Here is a 15,235-nt window from a genome sequence, read left to right as displayed (position 1 = left end):
TCTTCAATATGGAGCAGAACAGATGCCTGGCATGGGGGGAGTGCAGAGAAAAGCTACAAAAGGCACAAGCCTGGTGTAACTGCATGGCTGTCAGGAACAGGAATAATTGGAGTCTGTGTGCCTGCAAGCTGCCTAATAGCAGTGTTAGTGATGTTAGGGGCATCACATAGTTATTTGACTGCTTGTCAAATATATTTATACATAAATAGAAGAAATTGAATGATACTCCTTTATGACAGCACAAGTGTACTTTCTACTACATGGTTAAAGAGGAGTGCTGCTACCTGGAGATAAGCATCTGCATATTAGCACACTCATGTAATTTATGTGCATGAATCCTTAAAGACTAGCTTTAATTTTGAGAAAACGGGAAATTCCGGAACGCAGAGAGTGAATGTGCCAGCATTGAGGAGGAGCAAATGAGATGAGTGGGTAATGAGGCTGACGAGCAAGATGGGAAAGCAGTGGGAAAGCTGAGCTGGGCTTGGTTAAAGCAGCATCAATGCCAGTTGGGACAGCCTAACAGGGAGCTGATCTTGTCAGAACCAGGCTCTGCCTTACCATTACTGATCTATCTGATAATGATGAGTGCTTAAAAAACTCTCATCTGTTTTCAGGTCGTTATTTAAACTACGTAATTAAACTACAGCTGAAAAAAAAAAAAAAGGAGAAAAAAAAAAAAAGACTTGGTGTTTTCTGCAAACTGCCCGAAGCCAAATAAATGGTCAGGTCTTATGCAAAATCAAAGCGGGAAGTTGGAAAAATGGTGAGGTGATACCTACAAAAGTGAGCCTCCATCCATGCCTGCTAACCATTGCAGCAACTCGACAGAGGAAACGGGTTCAGCCTGTGGGAGCATGCTGGGTTGACTTGGTCTGAGTTTCTGCAGCTTCCGAGCCAAGGAAAGAAATGGCTCTCGAGGAAGAAAGCCTTGAAGGCACCGTATGGGCAGCCAGGGTTGTGGTTTCTCAGGGGGCTTTGGCACAGGTTTAGGGTCTGTGGGACCTCGTGGCCGAGTGATGCTGTCTTCCAGGCCAATTTTGGTGAGTTCAGTTATCTGGGTTTGACTGCCACCTGGTTAGGCTTTGTGGTAGCTGGAAGAATTAAAATGGGCTTTGCAAGTTTCCACTCTCCTTACAAAACAAGATTTTCCTGTTCTAAAATAAAGGAGACAATAAATTAATTCTCAGGGAAATACAGCCCTGATGGCAGCTCAGGCCAGCGCTCTCTCCCGCAGGAAGCCGGCTCAGCATGGCCAAAGAACACTCAGGGAGAGGTCAGGCTGGTTGTGGCACAAGGAAATCGCTTCTTCCTTGTGAATCTGGTGATTCAGAAGGTGAGCTTGAGATGTCAGACATGCTCCAGCTGCCTGAAGTTACCCCACGTTAGCACATAACCTTATGAACTCATCTGTGCTTTTTTCTGAAGCATCTCAGCTTGATCCTTTTGGGAAATGATTACAGTTCGGTGAGCTAGGAGGCAGCCCTTCCAGCTGAGCCTATAAACACAAACTGTGGGCTAGGAGAAATGTGAGGCTCGCTTCCCCACCACGTTACGTTTCCCTCAGCCTTGGGATTGCTGAACGTTGCCTTGGTGCCATGGCCCTGGACGTGCAGCCGCTGGAGGACGTGAAGTTGGCCTCCTGCAGATCATCTCAACAAGCTGCTGCAAATGGCAGTGCTTTCTGTAAGCCATTGAAAAGACAAAAACCACAAAGCTTTGCCGTCTGTTCTTCACTCTCCCTCTTCTGATGGATCGGTCTCTATGATTTCTGAAACACAGCCGGAGAGGTGCAGTTTCCTGGCATCTGCCCAGCTCTGTTGCCACGGCTGTGACCCGTGAGCAGAGGTGCTGCTTTCCCAGACAGCGTGGTCACACCACCCGCAGCGGGCAAGGCCCTTTCCTCATGTGCTCACACCATGTCCTAAATACCTCCCTCCTCTCGTGGGCTGTCAGCCGCTCAGGTCTGACAAGCGTTCAAAGCAAGGATCTAAATACCTGAATGAACCCCTCCAAGGCTGTGCGCTGTTAATGAAGCATCCTGTGAATGAAGGCTGAGCTGTTCGCCAAGTGCCAGCGTTGCCTGCAGACCGGTCCCTTCTCTGCCTGTTCACCTCACCCTTACACAAGCGAGCTGCTCCACCCAGCCGCCCCGCTCTTGCACAAGCCTCATTACCCGCCGGGTTTTACCGTGGGAATCCAGACACCAACCCAAGTGAATGAAACCCGGTGAGCGCTGGCTCCCATTGCCAGCTCACACCAACCTTCCCGCTATCACCCTGCCAAAAGCCCAAATCCTGACAGTGAGTTTTCCCCTCTGAAAAGGGTGGTCTGCAGCAATGCTGTCCTCCTGCTGCTCACCCCTTCTCTGCCCCCAGCACCCACGGATTGAGCATTGCCGATACCAGAGCTTCAAGGGCTGAAAGGGAAGCGGGATGGAAAGGAATGTGCTCATTATGCAACGTGACCCAAAGGAAAATAATATGTGTGATAATATTTTGCATTTGCATAGGGCAGAAACTAAACAGAATGGCACGACTCCGGAAAGGATCATTGGTCTCTACTCCTTGTGAGCTGTTGTATGACCATCCTACAAAGCAAAACGAAGTCTTTAGCAGTAAGGCTGATGAGGCAAAGGCAGAGGCTGCCCAGGGAGGTGGTGGATGCCCCATTCCTGGAGACATTCAAAGTCAGGCAGGACGGGGCTCTGAGCACCTGATCTTGCGTAGGTGCCACCGCTCATTGCAAGGAATTGGACCTTAAGGATCCCTTCCAATTCAAACAATCCTATGATTCTCCAGAATGCAGCTGTTGCACACTTGCCTAACTTTTAGGGGGAAAAGAAGTGTTCACTGCTGCGTTTCAGCCTTATTGGCCAACAGAGGGAAGTTCACACTTGCAGGCAAAATCCTGAGGTCAGGAGAGCAGGAGCACAAGTTGGCCACGTGCACCCATCCACCAGCGTGCAGCCACTGCATCGGGGAAAACCAGCGTGTGGGCTGAGGGAAAGGCTGCAAGAAGTTCTCCCCTCCCTCTCTTTTTTTTTTTTAATTTCACCCAATTATGTAGTCTTCCTTCTTCCTTTTCACGCTCCTGGCTTAAGGCGCATTTGAAAGTCTTTGATATGCCTGGACAGAAAGAGGAGGGGTGGGTGCAGAATTAGTGTCAGTGCCACGAACAGTGAAAACACCTGAAGTGGGAGATGGGCTATAACTTGTTGGGAGAGGCAGAAAGGTCGCACGGCGCTGCTGTGCACGAGTGAATAGTTCAAGGCATTTTGATGCAGAGAAAAACCAATTAAGATATAACCACTGCTGACATTCCCCCGAGTCGTTTCATCTCTCACCGCTTCAAAAAAGCAAGGAAAAACAAATTACGTCCTTTCAATCCCAGATTTATATAGGATGAATTGTTGCTTAGTCTATGAAAAGATCAAAAAGGAGATCTTTGAAAGAAAGATCGCCTACAAAGGGTGCTGGACTATTATCATACACACATACAAAAAAGGTTAATAAGCACAGTTCAGGTCAAAATGTAGACAAGCACAGTGTGTGCAATGAAGTGTGAATGAGGGCTGCTTTCTCAGGCATTTCACAGCTGGCAGTAGGAGGGCAAAGCACGGCGCTGGGGTTTCAGCTTTGTATCTAAAACTGCAAGATTGGTGGAGCTCAGTGGGCTGCCAAGTGTTGGGGCTGTCGGATGGATGGGAGCTCCTGCCTGAGCAAAAGGGGTGGTGGAGGCAGGGGACAGGGCTGGGACACTGTGTCACCTCCTGCTGTGGGCTCTGGGGGAGGCCCCTCTGCAGAGGTGCCCCACTTCTTTGGGCACTGAGCCGGACGGCTCAGCAAGGTGACATTCCTAACACTGAGCAGGGTGGGGATCGCTGCTTGGGCTTTGCTGTCCGTGGCTTTGGAGCATCCCTCCTGCATCTGCAGAGACAGGAGGGGCACATAGATAATGATGAGGAGGTGAAGCCAACCGGCCTTTCTCCTCGACCACCCGGAGCAGCTTTCAAAGCGAGCCTCATTGAAGCCGTGGGGTTGAGGAGAAGCAAACAGACGCCGTAATTGCGCTGCGCACTGTCTCATCTCCGCGGCGAGTTGCAAAATGTGCCGCCTACCTCCCTCGTCAGCCAGCTTTAATTGGCTTTAATGAAGAGGTAATTATGTGATTTCAATTTTTAATTAAAGGGGGCGGTGGGGTGGGGAGGGGGGCCGGCCTCCTGCGAGCGTGGCCCCGCGGCAATGCCAGGGAGAGCGGTGGGTGTTGGGGGGCTCCACCCAGCCCTGCTCAAGGGGTGCGGGGGGAGCGGATGGGAGCTGGCTGCCTCTGGACATGCCACCGGGGCTTTCGGATCCAGCCCTGGTGCCCCGGGCGAGCCGTGGTGTCGGAGGCAGAACATCAAAGGGGCAGCGAACGGCTGAGGGGAAAAAAAAAACCAACCAAAAATCCCTGCAGAGCCAAACCAATGCCTCCCCACACACGGCACAGCCCAGAAACATCTGGGTGAAACGCGGGCTGGCTGCTGCTAGGGGAGGAGCTGCAGGCCCGCAGCAACAGGCTCCCATGATGCCCACGCATCTCTCTCTGCCCCACACCATGCCATTGGAGGTCTTGCACCCCAATGAGAGCCCTGCAGCCCTCCCTCCCTTGGCCTTGCAACCCAGGTCTCTTCTTCCTGCAACTGGAGCTGCCTCAAGCAGTAGCACAGCTAACCCCATGGCCAAGCGTATCCCCCCATCCTGATTTTGGGGTTTTTCTTGCACATACTCTCTCTACTGGTGATTTCCAGGCTGGTGGCTCCCCAGCACGGAGCCAGGGATGGTCACGCATGGAAAAGCAAAAAATAAAATGGGAGGAGGGAAAGGAAGGAGAGTAAAAAGGAATGGAAACGAGGTCCAAGGTCTCTCTGCATTTTCTGCGCAATGATTGATTCAGTTGCTTGGCAAATATAGCTGGGCCTCATCGCAGGCTGCACTTGGGAGGGCTGAGTCACACTGTGCTGCTTGCCCAGCTTCGTGCCCGATGGGCCAGAGTGCTTCCTTGGGCCAAGAAGTGAAACCTGATCTTTTTTTTTCTTTCTTTTTTTTTTCAAACAAAGCCTGAACGGAAGCAACGTGCGAGAGCTGGGCCAGATCCAGCAGCCTCCACCCTCAGAGGGGTGGGGCAGATAAAAGCTCTCTGGTTTTCCTCTCCGCATGTCACTGCCTCCCACAAAGCTCATCATCAGCCCCATACCCCATTTCCTATTGATTGCAGCCTCAGTGCTCACCCTCAATTTGCTATGGTGGAGGGGCCAATGGATTTGGCATCCTGAACCCCACAGCTTGCCGATCTCCTGGGCGTCACCCAAGGAAACAGCCATCTGCATCCTCATCCTGGTGCCCCTCTTGGAATACCCAATGTTCTCACCCCTTGTGGCCACCACAATGATTTGACAGGTCCCAGGCTCCTACGGTGGTGCCCTCTGAGTGTGTTCACAAAAATAAAGTGTTTCTGGGAGAAGACATGGCGTAGGAATGTTCCCAGTTCTGGAAGTCGTATTGAGGGTGAAGGTGCTGCTAAATAAAGGGACCTTTTCTTGGGATAAAACAACCTCTCCCTCGGTGGTGCCACTATGGTGTGGCTGCAGTGACTCAGTGGGCACACATTGCGTGGGAAGGCATTTCTCCTCCATGGCAACAAAACATCCAGTGTAGGGATCTGCTGGAGAGGATTACCTTTTCCTGAATAATTGTGACATAATTGCCAAGTGAGGAGGCTATGTGGGGCTGTAATAAAAAGTCCCGGAGGAAGGAGAAGCAGTGAGTAGAAATAAGTGGCAAGTGGAGGTTGAAGTCCCTGAAAAAAGGGGATTTCTGGCAGTAGGTGTGACCCTTCCAAGCCTCTGGAGGGTGAGTGAAGGAGAAGCAGCTGAGTCACGACAGATAAAGGACAGGCTCTTATCAGCTACGGGTGTGCAGGCAGGGCTGGGCTGAGGGCTTGTCACTCTGCAAAGAAATGTGCTCATGGGATGGCCAGTCTCTAACACCCAGTGCCAGGGACACCGTGCTGGGACCAACCTGTCTAGCCAAAGCCCTGTGGAACACCAGTTTTTCTTGGCATTGACAAAGCACAGCCCTTGCTGCTGATTGCTGGCAGAGCCACGAGCCGCATGGTGCTAATTGATGGGTGGTTAAATGAATCCTGGATGGCAGAGCTCCACCAAGCACCTGTGGCCATCATCATGTGTGGGAGATGATGCTTGTCAAGAAGGGAAGGCCAGGGACTGAGCCATTCTGGCAGTGGCAGGTGGTGTAGAAAGGGGGAAGGAAAGAGATGGGCACACTGAAAGCAGGCACTTCTCCTCCTGCCTCTGAGCAGCTCTGCTCGGGGTCTTGAGACTTTGGCTGTGAAGCCTGCTGCCCTGGGCCGGTGGGGTTAATGTCAGGAGCTTTAGCCTTATTTGGCACTATTTCTGACAATTGAATGATTTGCTCTCTCGGTTACTCCTTTCTGGCTACCTCTAAGCAGGACAAACAAACACACATATTTGTGGAGGGGTGCCCAGGCTCAGTCCATGCCCAGAACACCTTGTCCTACCCATGCTGGTAGTTGCATCAAGAGCCACGACATTTTAGCCTCGTATCCACATGGCCACCCGCACCCTGCCGCAGCCTTCGCCACTGCTGATGCAAGCCTGAGCGTTCATTTCTGGCGAAGGTTGTCCAATTATGGGAAATCCGTCCAGTTCTGTGACTTTGACTCTTGCCCCATTAAAGCTGAAGGAATGCCTGAGTCATCCCAACGCCTGCCAAGAGCCTTAACTCCTTTTTCTCCACCCGGAGTTTCCTTCCCAGCTCCGAGGCTCAGCAGCCAGTGGGACCGGCGTGTTGGTATTGCTCTCTGATCTGAATAGCAGCTCAGTAGTTGCAATCTTCAATAATAACAACAGTGACTTAATAATGTCAGCAACATAATTAATAACCATAACAATTCAATTAATTGTTGAATATTAAAGCCAAGGGATTTGCAAGCATTTTATTCCTACTGCAGGAACCCCCTCTGGTTACAGCACCTCTGGAAAAGCTTGGATTAAACCCACTGCAGGGTGGGTAATGCTAGCTCAGTTCTACTCTGTGAGTGCTGCCCTACAGGAAACCTCTTTTAAAGGAAGCTGGTAACTGGGGGTTAATGGCTAGGCTTTTAATGACATTTGGCCCAGTGAGTCGGAGCACTCAGAGGACCAGCATTAAGAGTTTTTTAGGCCATTGCACAGTTTGTGAGTTTAAAGCTGGTCTAAGGTGTCACTTTCTGGACCAGGTGGTCCCATCCCACCCACCCAACCCAGGCTACAGTTTCCCACCCATGACACAGCTGCGTGAAGTGAGAGCTGTGTAGAGAAAAAGGCTGTAATCACAGCTCACCACTGCTTTCTGCAGCCCCCAGCACTGAGCCCACCCCAGCACAGCCCCAGACCCGGTGCTGTGACATGCCCTGAGCTACCTCCTGCAAATATTTGTCAAGGTGGAGCCGGGTGTTCAAACACGAGAGGATCTGAGTAACCGACAGGAAGAGAAGACAGATCCAGCTTTCACAAGGTAGCTCCATCAGAAGCTATTAGCTGGGGTGGTGGGAAGCCAGCAGGCTACGCAGCTGGGGCAGGTGAGCTTTGGGAAAGTCAAACAAAGTCAGGAAAAGTACATATCACTGATATTCCTTTTTCTTTTTCTCCCATGGTTCAAGTTGCTCAGAGAAGCTGTTGGTGCCCCTGCCTTGGAGGTGCTGAAGGCCAGGTTGGATGGTGCAGCCTGATGTGGTGGGGGACAGCCCTGCTCATGGCAGGGGGTTGGAATTGGGTGGGCTTTAAGGTCCCTACCAACCCAAGCCACTCTGTGATTCTATGATTTTCATGAAGCTACTAAAGCTGATGCATAGAGAGTATATGTAAATATATATTTGAGAAAGAGAGATAGCTGGCAGCAATGTGCTTGAGAATTTGGTTTGGGATCAATCCTCAGCCTGGCTGGAGATGGGAAATAATCCAAATCTTGGCAGTAACAGCACCTCACCATCCTCCCCCCGCCTCGCATTTGCTGACGTTTTGGTTAGGCGATCTGGCAACTGATCTCAGTGTTTACCCATAAAGTTTACTCACTGCTGATTAAAAAAAAAAGAAAAAAGCCAAAAACGGAGCACAGCGAAAAGCACGGCTGGGATGATGCACTGAGCACAGAAGCTCAGTCCCTGAGTGGGACAGCTGGGAGGGGACTTGGGGCACACACTGCACTAGGATGTGACGTGTGGTGGCGGTGAGGACGTCTCACTCGCACACAGCCGTTGACGTTGGCCGTACTGAACGGCCCCAGGAGCACGTCCCACCCTTCCTCATCTCCGCTGTGAGGTTTGCAGCCATGTTTATCATGTCCATGTGACCTCAGCGTGTTGGTGGGGGCTGTGGGTGGCACTGCAGGGACCTACGAGGAAACGGGACACACTCAGGATTGTGTCAGCACCTTTGCTTGGCCGTTACCCCATCCCTAGAGGTGTTCGAGGCCAGATTGGATGGGGGCCTGGGCAGCCTCGTCTAGTACTAAATGGGGAGGTTGGTGGCCCTGCATGTGGCAGGGGGGCTGGAGATTCATGATCCTTGGGGTCCCTTCCAACCCTGGCCATTCTGTGATTCTGTGATTCTGTGATTCTGTGATTGAGCTCGGCATGTTTGCAGTTATCTCTACACCAGAGAATAAACTTGCAATACACTACAAATTGTGTCATCTCTGACAGGATGTCCTTTTCCTCCCAGCTTAATGCGCTCACACATACGGAAGCACTGATGTGCAGCTCAGTTAGCCTAACTCCTCTCCTTACAAATTATGGCCAGAGGATGGCCTTGAGAGAGCCAGTGACACTCACAGCTGTTGGCCGATGCCACCCATAGGATTTCCCACGAGAAGCATCTCTACAAACAGATAAAAAAAGGCAAAGATGACTCAAAGCCACCTTACTGGCTGCAGAAAAGGGGCAGGGTGCCTGGAGCAGTGACCTACAATTCACTGTATTGCTGCAAGGCCTGGCTCCTCATGGTCTCCAGTAAATACTATCACTGCAGCACAGCAGGGTAAAAAAAGGTGAGCTGGCAGCATGATGGGAAGCTGCAGCCTACTGGCACCATGTGGGACCACCACGGACTTCATGTGCAGAGAGCACATCAACATCGATCAAGGCTGAGGTCTCCGACATTTACTACCGTTGCTGCAAAATAAAGATTGCCCAAATATTTACGCTACCAGGATGGGGTTTGGGAATGTCCCGTGTTGTTAAAATCATGAGATGTAGCCCAAAGCATCTCCTGGGCTCACTGAGTGACCAAATGTCCAGAGCACTCCAGTAAACATGGTGTATCTCAGGGCAAGCCACCAGTGCTCCCTCATCCTCAACCATTTTGGCTCTCATTGAAAGAGAAGCACTGGCTCACAGCCCATCCCACGGCAGCCAGGGCTGTGTGCTAACCTACTGGCACAGGCTAATATCTGAAAGTATTCAGGTCTCACATGGGATAAGACCCATGGATATGAGCACTGTGTAGTGGGATCCATGCAATATGATCAGTGCTCAAGAGACCAAGAAACGTGAGCCTCTTTTTTATCATTTGTTGCTTTTCAGACTAAACACCAGCATGATGTCCAGGCGTGCAGAATGTGTTCCATCAGGGTCACAGAATCATGCAGTCATTAAGTTTGGAAAAGACCACTAAGAACACCAAGTCCAACCCCCCAACCCATCCCCACCATGCCCACTAAGCCACGACCCTCAGTGCCACGGTTCTTGAACAGCTCCAGGGACAGTGACTCCACCTCTGGAGGTGTGCCAGTGCCTCACCACTCTTTTTGAGATGAAACTTTCCTTAATATCCAACCTGAATCTCCCCTGATGCAACTTGAGGCCATGACCCCTCATCCTATCTCTAGTAACCCAGTGTGTCACGGATGGTGAGACAACTTCTGGGCAGAAGCAAACACGGTCACACATCTGTAACTGCTGTATTGACCCAACATGCCCGTGTGGGTTCAGTGCTCCTGCCCTTGTATGGTGCAGCACTGGGAGCCTGGTGAAGGATGGGCTTCCTGGAGATGACTCCTTCTGCCCCCGGCCCCTCGCAATGCTTTCATGACTGTGTGCAGCAGTTTACAGCACACAGCAGCAACACACTGAGTCAGTGGGATGAAACATGTTCAAGCTGCTTTGGAAAAAGGAGCCTTAGTCAGATAAATATTAGTAAATTGAGCAACTGGGGCTACGTGATATTGCTGATTAATACATGGCTTGCGTACGGCATGAAGAACTCTCGCAGATTGAGGAAAGATGCTTCCGCTGCTGCCCTTGTTTAAGTTAGCCCCGAACCAGCTGAAAAGCTCCAGCCCTGCTGCATTTCATTTTATGTAATCATTAAACAAACAGCCTTGGTGGCCTCCATCTGTCTTGTTGAGACCTTCCCAAGTGAGGTGCCCCAGGACAAAAGCATCTGCCCCTGCCTCGCCCAGCTCTGCCCTGAGACCTGAGATGCTGTGCCCGGGTCACAGGCTGGGAGCTGATGGCACCGTTTGGGCCAGCAAGTTTGTGAGGGTGGAGGATGATAACAAACCATAACCCTAAATTTCATAGTGTACTTGAGGAATACTCACATGACATTATATACACGTATATATATGTATGAAGGAATATGAAAATGTGAAAAAAATGAAAAGAAAAAAAAAAAAAGGAAAAATACATGTGAAAAGCATGACAAGATGCTGTTCCTCACTTCTGTTTCTCCAGTCCCACACTGCCAGTTTGCAGCTATTCTGTGTGTTGCTCTTTTTAATCCAGGATTTCAAGGGACCTGGTGCTCACTAATCTATTGCCATGGGTGCCTGTGGGGACAGCCTCCCTCTGACACAAACAATGAAACTTGGAAGGCAGCAGTTTATGAGGCGAGAGCATATGTTTCCCCATTACTAATCGACTTCAGCTGGCAGGATTACAACCTCAAGCCTGTAAGCAGGCTTTTCTTCTCCTACAGATGTCAGGTTTAAAGGAAAGGAAATCATTATGATAAAAAAAAAAAAAAGTCATATGGACTCAATTCTTCACTTCCTGCTGCAGAGGGGTAATGCTGGCTGAATCTGTGGTCCTTGCCCAGCACAGACCCATCACAGGGGCTGCACGCATTGCTAGGATCACAGCAGCTAAATAGCAACGGGAAAAATAACATTACAGCAGTGGAAAGGCTGATAGCATGCAGGGTGTGAGCAAGGGGTGATGTGTCTGGTGGAAGCCCCGCATCTCCTGCTGGGCTGGGCTGAATGCATCACTACCACCCGCTGGAGACACCATTGCAGGGTGCGTGAGCAGCTGCAGAGGAGATAAATCACCATCTCCTCATTCAAAAAAACACATTTTTCATTTTTCTTGGCCCTGATTGCAGTGTTCTTCACAGACCCACCCATGTAGCTGCTGTGCTGTCACCATGACCCATGTAACTAAGGCAACCCGCTTCTGCTATCGGGAGGATACACAAACCCAAAAACCTGAAACGATGAGCAAAAGCCCAGTTGTGGAGCATGCACTGCACCACGACACATAGCAACAGGGCTGGGAGAGGGAAACTGTAAAGGGAGGTGGCAGGCACCCTGCTGGACTCTGCAGGTGGGAGATGGATGTGGATGCTGCTTCAGTTCTGTTTTATTCTAGTAAGGGACACCCACGTGTAGTCAAACTGTGCTTGGGAACATCACGCTTCTCCTAGATTCCGGTGCCAAGAGCTGTTAACTCCTGGTCAATTCCTCACCCAATTCATTAACTCATATTATTTTAAAGGCAATGCAAACACTTTTCTTCTTTTCCTAAGCTGAGCTGCCTGGTTTGAGGGCAGTTGATGTCACCATTGCTTTGCTTTAAGACCATTTCTGTGCAACTTTTGCACAGCCACAATGCAAATGACAGCAAATTATGGTATGTTAAAACACTGGGCTTTTCTTTTCTGTGGTTGTCCGTGTAGCAAGCCCAGTGTATGTAGAAGGAAGGAGAATTCTTATAATGGACATACAATGAAAACCAGGACTGATGCTGCAAGAACCCATTTTTTATCTACACTTTTTGAGCGTTCTTTTCTCCCCCCATGCTGAGACACGCTGATGGCTGTGGCAACAAAGCTTCTGTGCTTCCCATGGCTCGGTGCAGATCACCCTGATGAAAGCCAAAGCAGGAAGACGAACCCCAAAGGGGGCTGCTGACCCCCACCTGCAGGTGTGAGCCTCACTGAAAAGCAGATTTTGCTTTGCACCGGACCGTTTGAAGCAAGGTGTGCACAGACATGCTGCGTCCTGTAGCTTTCCAGACCGGGGGCCTTCCTGCAGCTGTTTCTTGTAGCTCTCCTTTTTTCCTGCCAGATTGCTGTGTTTGAAGTGGTGTCCCATTTCCTGTGCACAAAGACCCTTCCCCGCTGCATTTTGGAGCCCTTTTTAGAATGATATAATAATAATAACAGTAATAATAATGAAAACTCAGCGTAGGCTCTGTCTCTGGTCCTACCTGCTTCAGATCCCTTATTCTTATGGAATCTCTTGGGCAGGAATTTTGACATTTCAGTGGCCAGAGTATTTGTCCAAACGGTGTCAATCTGGACCATTCCTTTGGCAAGGAAAAGCTAAATCTTGCTGAAGTTAGATAAATTGCTGCTGCTGGCTATCGCGCTGGATCAGGGTGTTGTAAAGAGTGGCACAAAATCAGTGTGGCACAGAGGAAGGGATGCCAGTGCTGCTGGGTGCCACCTCTTGATGCTGTAGCTTTCCCCAATGGCCCCTTGGCGGTGTGCAATGGTCAGACCCTACGAAATGATGGAACTGAGACTGGGAAGAGGGAGTGGGTCAAGAGGAAGAAAATGGGGTAAACAGAGTGATTGCAGGGGACAGTGAGAACGGTAAGGGTGGGCAGTGCTGCTGCAGAGCTGTGTAGGTGGGCTACCCCAAGGAGAAGGTGAGGGAAGGCTTTGTGGTGATGCTGCATGGATGTGGAGCTGAAGTGAACGTGCATGGCCAGGACCCACATTAGAGGCTGGGGTCCAAACCAGGCGTCTGGGGGCTTCTGGGGACGGGGGGAGATGGCACTGGGACTGGGTGTGCTTTGGAGAGGAGACGAGCTGCAAGGTGGGGTCCGTCATAGCCACCCCATCCCCACCACGGAAACACAGAGACACGAGGGTACGGCGAGGCTGGCGTCCCACGCAGCATTACAGATCGGGCTCCGCTCTCAGTGGGTCCCATCCCGGCGGGGCGGAGCGGAGCACACCGCGGCCGGAGGCGGGCGAGAGGCGGAGCGGCGAGGGGGCGGCGGGCGGACTCCCGGGGGAGGCACCGGAAGGCGCCCGGCGCTGAATCATTGCAATAAATTGGTCCCGGCGAGGCCGGGCTCAGTCATTGCCGCTCGAGACGCAGTGGGAGCAACGCAGCCCGGGGAGCTGGAGCCGGGAGGGAGCGAGGGAAGGACGGAAGGAAGGGACGAGGGAAGGAACGAGGGAGGGAGGATGAAGATGCAAGCCGAGGTGATCCGCGAGGGCGAGCTAGAGAAGCGGAGCGACAGCCTTTTCCAGCTGTGGAAGAAGAAGCTGGTAGTGCTCACCAAGGACAGCCTCAGCCTTTTCCCCGACGGGCACAAGCGGGCCAAGGGCAAGGAGCTGGGCTTCGGCTCCATCCTCAAGGTGGACTGCGTGGAGCGCACGGGCAAATACATCTACTTCACCATTGTCACCAAAGACCGCAAGGAGATTGACTTTCGGTGCCCGGACCAGAGCTGCTGGAACGCCTCCATCACCATGGCTCTCATCGACTTCCAGAACAAGAGGGCCATCCAGGACTTCAAGAGCCGTCAGGAGATGGAGCAGGCAGCGGGCACCCAGGAGCGGCGACTGGCCCGGGCGCCCTGAGCCCCCAGGTGAGCTCACACCCCCATTCCTCCCCCCTCTAACAAACCCACAGAGATACCTCTAACTCCTGCACAACAATCCTTACCTATGTATCCCCTACACACCGTGCTTTGGCTGCCACAGCGAGGCAGTGGGGCTCCCACGGCCGCTCCTCGTGTTTCCCAGCGCAGAGCCGGGTGCGGCACCCTGAGCGCAGCGTGTGCTGTGCCTGCAGCTCTTGTGCCCAGCTCCTGGGGCTCGCTCACCCTTCCCGAACCCCGTGCTGGGAATTCCGGGTGGGAGATGGGCACAGTGCTTGGAATGCTGAGCGGTAGGCAGACACGTGTCTGTGGCGGGGAGTTATCGGGGTAGGAAATGGCACTCAGCAGCGCTTTCCTTGCCGCACGCCCTATAGAGACGCCGCAGATGCCGCGATGAGTGCTGAGTGCTTCCTGTCCCTTCAGAGCCCTTTATTTTAATTCTTCCCCTGCCCTTTCATTTAACTAACCTGCTTCCTCTTGCTGCCTTCAGAGCGTACTGCTGGATGGTAAACCAGAGCAAGTGTCTTGGACTGAAAAGGGACAGGGTACCAATGAAGGAAAGCGCGGAAGATAGCTGGGAGCAGCTTGGTTTTCTCCAGGCCTGTGGAGGCTGCTGAGCAAAGAGCCCTGAGCTTTGCCTGAGATGCATTTTGAAAAAGAAAAAACCAAAGACTTTCATACGGGACTTCCAGCGAAGCGCCCACGTGCTTTGGGTGGCGCGGCTTCGCGAACGGTTCTCTTCTATTTATGAGACGCAAGGAAGATTCAACACTGACTGGTGGTGTTTGACACAATTTAAATTATTTGTAGTATCTATATTTGTATTTATTTTGATGAATGTCTTTCAGCAGTTATTGGTCTTAATATTGCTTTTGCATTAATATGTCCATTCCAAATAAATTACTTGAAATGTTCACTTTTTATTACTACACGTGGCGGTGCGGTGATTTTGTGGGTGCTGTTTGTGGTGTGGGGGCTGTAAGGCAGCAGTGGCCTGGACGTGGCTGTGGGGTGAAGAAGCCCCTGATAATCCATCTGCAGGGGGAGAGCATGGAGGAAAAGCGCACTGAGGGCCAGGGAGGGAATGCAGGAGCCTTCTGTGTGCCCAATCAGGGCTTTTTTGGGATATTTTCCTGTATAGTTGAGTAATAGCAGTTAAAGGAGGCACAAAATCTCCCTGTAACCATACCATGTTCTGCCTGCTGGTGCCTGGCCCCAGCTCTAGATAAAGTGCCTAGGAATGAGTGAGGTGCTCTTTTCCTGCAGTCCAAGA

At 51.4% G+C, this 15,235-nt stretch overlaps 1 protein-coding gene across 1 annotated transcript; it reads left to right on the top strand.

Moving 5' to 3' along the window:
* The first annotated feature begins 13,430 nt into the window (after window positions 1-13,430).
* Window positions 13,431-14,891, top strand: PHLDA2 (pleckstrin homology like domain family A member 2). The gene is made up of 2 exons (XM_042825503.1): window positions 13,431-13,950; window positions 14,453-14,891. Exon 1 carries the CDS (start codon window positions 13,544-13,546, stop codon window positions 13,940-13,942), a length of 399 nt encoding a protein of 132 aa, XP_042681437.1. The 5' UTR covers window positions 13,431-13,543; the 3' UTR covers window positions 13,943-13,950; window positions 14,453-14,891.
* The last annotated feature ends 344 nt before the right edge of the window (window positions 14,892-15,235 follow it).

Source organism: Centrocercus urophasianus, unplaced genomic scaffold (assembly GCF_019232065.1).
Source record: "Centrocercus urophasianus isolate 14NV4802_14NV808 unplaced genomic scaffold, USGS_Curo_1.0 seq_242, whole genome shotgun sequence".
Lineage (NCBI taxonomy): Eukaryota > Metazoa > Chordata > Aves > Galliformes > Phasianidae > Centrocercus > Centrocercus urophasianus.
This window is presented reverse-complemented; position numbering and strand designations above follow the sequence as displayed.